At 48.0% G+C, this 6,138-nt stretch overlaps 1 protein-coding gene across 2 annotated transcripts in view; it reads left to right on the top strand.

Moving 5' to 3' along the window:
* The window catches only part of UROC1 (urocanate hydratase 1), a 64,476-nt gene that overhangs the window by 31,398 nt on the left and 26,940 nt on the right, over positions 1-6,138 (top strand). For both annotated transcript variants that reach the window (XM_025196834.1, XM_025196835.1), the window contains exons 11-13: positions 346-525; positions 3,204-3,301; positions 5,815-5,887. In XM_025196834.1, the coding sequence (XP_025052619.1) occupies positions 346-525; positions 3,204-3,301; positions 5,815-5,887 (351 nt within the window). The remainder of the gene's footprint in view (positions 1-345; positions 526-3,203; positions 3,302-5,814; positions 5,888-6,138) is intronic.

The following is a 6,138-nucleotide window of genomic DNA, read 5'->3' as shown; positions in this document are numbered from 1 at the left end:
TTTCCCTTTATCTCTTTCATCTATCCTTCTCCATAGTGAGGTGAGCTTGCTTGAAATGACTGATGCCTTGTCAGGCATCATGGTGCCATTGGAGATGATTCAGTGCTTGAGACTTCCAGGTATTGACGCTAATATGACAAGTGCCATGCCAAGAGCTATAAAACAAAAGACTTTGGTCACTCTTGGGGCATACTTATAACGATGTAGGGAATCTTTAGGGCTACTAGTGGGAACTCCTAACTGATACTTTTGGTGCCTCTGAGACCTAGGATGATGAGAGGTAGATCTGTCTGGCAGTGGCAGACACCAGCTAAGTGTTTTATGTTTTATCTTTTCTACACACAGGGAGAGGCTTGTCTATGAACTTGATACAACAGGGGAACTGCTAGTTGATCTGGGGTCTGACCAAACCTCATGCCACAATCCATTCAGTGGAGGATACTACCCTGTGCAGCTCCCCTTTGGGGAAGCAAACCAGCTCATGGCTGCCGATCCAGGGACGTTTCGTGCCTTGGTGCAGGAGAGGTAAATGTTGGACCTTATTTCCTATTGGAGTCGCCAGATGGTTGGTTGGTCTTTTCCATATGATGCACAGCATCAGTGGCCAGATTCTGCAGTCAGTGATGTCAGTGCAGATCTGGAATACTGTCATTTAACTTACACTGATGTAATCCTGATATTTCCGGGAGAGCAGCTGTGCAGTCACACTCAGATAGAATCCGCCCCACAGAATCTGAGTCTATCATGTAGTCTGGTCCCTTTCTCTGCTACTATACCATGATACACTGTTGTATAAAAACTAAGGTTTGAACATATCTGCTCTAATTCAGTTGTACAGATTACCTAGCATATGAGGTCAAAGGCCCACTCAAGCCTAGCAGCTCATTTGGCTAATGTGGGTAAAGCATGCTAGTTTTGATAGCCAGCAGCACACAAGGGAGTAATGTGGCCAGCCTCACACCAAATTGCCTTTGACTCCTCTGCCCAATGACAAGCCACCCATTTACAGCTGGACGATGGCCTTTGGCATAAATCCAGAGCCAGGCACGTACTCACACCTCTAGAACTCTAATAGGACACTGTAACCACCCTGCTGTTGCGAATCTGCTGTGAGACTTGTATTTTAATCAAAGAAACAGGAGGAAAGTGCAGCCAGTTCAAAGTAGAAATGTGTGTTTTGATGGTTTAGCATAAAGGCAACAGAGTGGAACCCTGCAAAGAGCTCCTAGGAAAGAGGGAAGTCAGAGGGAGAAGAACCTCTTTCATTAATTTTTTGAATTTTGATCTAGAACCAAGTTAGCAAATGGCTTTACAGGAAGTGGATTTTATTTCTGAGTACATTACACATGTAAGAGTTCCAGCTGTATTGATTTTGACCCTCAGCCAGTAGCTACGGTTTTATAGTCTATAATCAGCAGAACTAGAAATTGCAGAATGAAGTTATAAAGATTGGCAGGGTTAGCTCCTCTTCTGAAGATTTCAGATCTCTGATCCAGAAATAGGGGAAAGGAAGTGTGATGACATTGTAGAGATGCCTGGCACCTTCACCAGTGAGAGCTTCCAGCTGTGTTACAAGAGGAAGGCTGTAGCAGTACAAGCTTTGAGGTTATGTCTCAGATCTTAAGGAACAGAGTTGACTCTGTATTGGGATGAGAAACCTATGGGCAGTTGTGTTAGTAATTCAGTAAGTAGTGCTTCTCTGGCCCAGTATAACCAGTACCTCACCTTATTGCTAGGTGCCATTGTGCTGCTATAGGAGGTCTTTTTCAGATAAATGCACTTGCAGTCATTGAAGATCCATTGGCAATTTTTATAATAGTCTTGGTGTTGCCTGTGGTGGGCCAGTAGGGGCCGAGCTGCCCATCACACTGCACCCAACCAAAACCAAGTTTTGGATTCCTCCCCAGGGGTGCCAACTCCTGGCCAACCCCCTTCCTGGAGCATACCCACAAGCCTTGGGTAACTGCTGCCACCACCCAAGCTCTGGTCTCTGTTAGGGCCCTGTGCCACTCCGGGTACAAAGGCCCTGTAAACCTCGGGGTTGCTTAGACCCAGCAGGATATATCTGGGCGCTTCTTATAGCCTGAAGCATAGGAAGTGGCCTCCCTTAGTCAGCCAAGCAAAGGGAGCAAAACGTCTTGCTCAATCCCTCTCAAACATTTACTGCCAGGCTTGCTATAATAGCTAGCTTTATTGCCTGGAGAGAGAAGGCACAGGGAAGGAATACAAACCAAAAAGACTTCTGAAAGAAAACAGCCTTGAGCAAAACAGTGTAAGTGGCTCGTTGGTCCTTGTTGTAGGTGTCTAGAACACTTGTATTTATGTTACTGGCTACAATTCAGATAAGTTGTTCACAGCAACGTCCAGTGGAGGCTGGAGGTACATAGCTTGATTCTCTGAGTCCAGAAGATGCCTGCCCCCCCAGCATGGAGGGACCCTCTTAAATAGCCCTACTGACCTCATCACCTGAACCCAGTCAGAGACAGGGCTTATTTGATGCCGACCAATCAATTTGAAAAACATCAGCGTTACCTATTGGAGTGACATTAGCTAAAGCCTAGCCCCCATGTCATGTGGTCAGAACCGAGAAGAGTGGAGAGGTTCGATCCACCCCCTCCCACCTGAGGTAGGTCATGGAGGCCTTGGCAACCAGGTTGCCAGACATGTGAAAAGACAAAGAAAGAGGAAGAAAGGAAAAAGAAACCTAAGTGAGGGAGCAAAGCCACACGCCCTAGAAGTTTTTCTGTCACGTTGCCGTGGCCATATTTTTCATGAGCTGCAATACCCACATTTTCCTTCTCTGAATTCACCTCCATAGTTTCAGTTCGTTATGGTGCTATTCTATACATCCTCTCCTAAGCCAGAGAGCAATGCTGATATTTGCTGTTAAATCACCGTCCTGCTCCAAAACAGAGCTGGCTACATTTTTAGGGAGAGGAATTTACCCCTGTAGATTACTTATCCTAGCTCAGAGCAATACTGTGAAGTTCACTCCATGTCTATAATCTGCTGTGAGAACCTGGGAGAACATGAGCTACAAAGATGGAAAGATGTTTTGTGAAGGCTGGTGGATTTAGACAATGGGTTGAAATCCAGCTGTTCCTCCCCACCCATTTCAGCGCCCAAATCCCTGTGTTTGCATCGTCATGCCATTAACTCATTATGTACATTTCAAAGCTAATTTTTTCCTTTTTTATTTTCAGTTTGAGGAGACAAGTAGCTGCTATAAACAAGCTGTCTGATAAGGGCATGTTTTTTTGGGACTATGGCAATGCCTTCCTCTTGGAAGCTCAGAGAGCTGGTGAGTAGATAGATGCTGGCTTTCCTAGATTAAACTGTGTCAAGTTCTCTATTCTCCTGTGGGTGAAAGGCATTAGACATGGGCTAAATCACACTTTGCACTTAGTTGTGTGCATAGCACAAACAGTAAACACCAGTGGCCAAGCTTTCCACAGAGAACACTGCTTTCTGTTGGCACAACTTGCACCAGCTATTGAACTGGAATTCAATCTGGATATCTTCACCTTTTGTTCTGCAAAATAAAGTCCTGATCTTGTAGCTTCCTCTGTGCATGGGGATCCCTTTAGTTTATAAAACTTTGTGTGGGCACAGGGGGGCCTGCAGAAAGATGTTTGCAGAATCGGGGCCAAGGAACAAGCATGCGAGGCAGCTCTGGGTTACAGAACAAATCGTAGGTATGTGGCCAGCCCACCTTTTCCTCCCTTCTGAGGGCAGGGACAGCTTCTGGCCTCATAATAATGAACTGGGAGAGCTGGATGGTGGCTTAAAGCCATCTCTACCCTCCTGTTTGTGGGGCTGAGGTTTGCTGTGCAGCACAATCTGGGTTTTGGATCATGTTTAGCACTTCCTTGTGTGGCTTGGAAAAGGCAGGATTGTTTTCTTCTACCAGCTGACATTTTAGAACTAAGAAATGGAATGATCAAAAAAGCAGCTTACAAGGAGGAGCAGGGGTTGGCTTTGAGGCTGTGCTGTGAGATGGCTTCTCCCAGTGACCACCCCTGTTGTCTGCCGTGACTTTGTTTGGCTGAATTCAGCTGTTGCTGCCATGCTTTTGTTCCTAATTTTCGTTCTTCTGACAAGAGTGATTTAAAAAAATGAAAGCAATGGTAACAGCCCTCAGTGTTACATTCTAAGGTTGCCCAGCATTTCTCAGGAGGGGAAGATGGTTCTGGCAGTGTGTCAGTTCGGTCCCTTAGTGCAGTGATTCTCAACCAAAGTACCAAGGCTGTACAAGGCTCTGGGTGCTGATTCAACTTGGAGGAGATGCAGCCCAATTTGGTGGCTGAATCTCTGAATCCAAATCAAATCAGAGGACCAATTAAAAGGTATGAATCGATTTGAAGCTCTCCGAACAGATTTGGAAAAGTTTCGGAGAGCTTCAGTGATTCAGGCAGTCCCCGAGCGCTGCAGCAGGGACCTGGACCCGGCTCTGAGCTGGTAAGTAGGGACGGGGGGGCTGGAGGAGGAGGGACCATGGGGGGACCCCTGCCAGACCCCATCTCCTGCCTGCTCCCCCAGCACCCTGCCCCCCGCATTATGGCTGCCCTGCTTGCCCCAGCTCCCGGTGCTTTAAAAAAAAGCCCCCACTCACCGGCTGCTGCCGGGCCAGGGGGTGATCCCCACTGCCCCCCCACTGCCCCACTCTGCATGGGGGGCTCTGCCATGGCCCCCCACCAACTCCTGCCTACTGTCCCAGCCTTGCCATGGCTGCCTTGCCCGCCTCAGATCCCCAGTCCTTTAAAAAATCAACAACAAAGACCCTGCACTCGCTGGCTGCTGCAGCGGCCTCGGGACTGCTGGGGGTGTGTGGCAGAGCCCCCCATGCATCACGGGGCAGTGGGGATCGCCCCCCCCGCCTGGCAGGAGCCAGTGAGTTCAGGGGTTTTTGTTGGGTTTTTTTTACAGTGCTGGGAGCTGGGGCAAGAGGGGCTGGTAGAGAGGGGGGTTCAGGGGGCTAGTGACAGAGCCCCCCATGCAGCGTGGGGCAGTGGGGGGCTGCGGGGATCGCCCCCCCCACCCCTGCCTGGCAGCACCTGGTGAGTGCCAGCTTTTTTTTCCCCAAGTGCCAGGATCTGGGGCGGTTCTGATTTGGCAGCAGCCAAATCTCCGAATCAGATTTGGCCAAATCAATTCGGGACAGTGATTCGAATCACCGAAAGCAAAGAGCTGAGTTTTCCAAGAGGTGCGCTGAGTCTAAAAAAAGGTTGAGCAACACTGCTTTAGGCTGTGATCAGCCTGTACTATTCCCTTTGTGGTAAATACCATAGCAAGGGAGAAGAGGAGAGAGCCTTTAGAGGTTTGATCTCTCTCTCATGTGATTCATTTTGGTGGACTTTGAGAGAGTTTCAGGTCTTCATGGGACACCCTACTGGACTTTTCACTAGCCCTAGGAGGCTTATGGAATATTATATGGGAGGCAGTGGCCATCCATACAGAAGCCTTGTGCCTCTCTACTGATTTTGGAGAGGCCAGTCCTGCTCTCTGACAAAGTAGGAAAGGACAGACTTGGTCATAACTCTGTAGTATAGCCCTGGGGGTGCAGCTGGCCCCATTCTCTGTCATTATTTGACCACCTGCTGCCCTCCCATAGTCTGCCTAGTCCCTGCTCCTCTCTCTAAGTGGCATACTGTGAGAAGGAACATGGAGAAGGAAGGTGCTGTCAAGTAGATGTCTGTGTGGCAGGCATTGATCTGGGCAGGGAAGAACCTCTTTGCATATGAGCTAAGGGCACAGTCTAGCCTTGAATTTATAGCTTTTCTCCTCAAATAATCTGCATTTCAATTTATTTTGCAGGTGCTGATGTTGAGAAAGGAGGAGACAATAAAACTGAATTCCGATACCCTTCCTATGTTCAGCACATCATGGGGTAAGGTGGAGAGAGCAGGGCACTTGGAGCTAGAAGCTCTTTTTGTGTACCATAGATTCAGACCCATAAACTGGGTTGCTTCATAGAAGGATCAGAAAATAAATTAGTTAGGAGATTCTACTTTTCTGGGGAAATTCCTGCATAATCCCATAGACAAGTAAAAGGCAGTGGTGTGCAAGCTAAGATTTACATGGGATTTCCAGGACCATCGGGTCCCAGTTCTACTCCCCTTGGTATACTATCATTGCCCT

This window comes from Alligator sinensis, unplaced genomic scaffold (genome assembly GCF_000455745.1).
Source record: "Alligator sinensis unplaced genomic scaffold, ASM45574v1 scaffold839_1, whole genome shotgun sequence".
NCBI lineage: Eukaryota > Metazoa > Chordata > Crocodylia > Alligatoridae > Alligator > Alligator sinensis.
The sequence above is the reverse complement of the archived record's forward strand: the minus strand, read 5'-3'. Positions and strand labels throughout refer to the sequence as shown.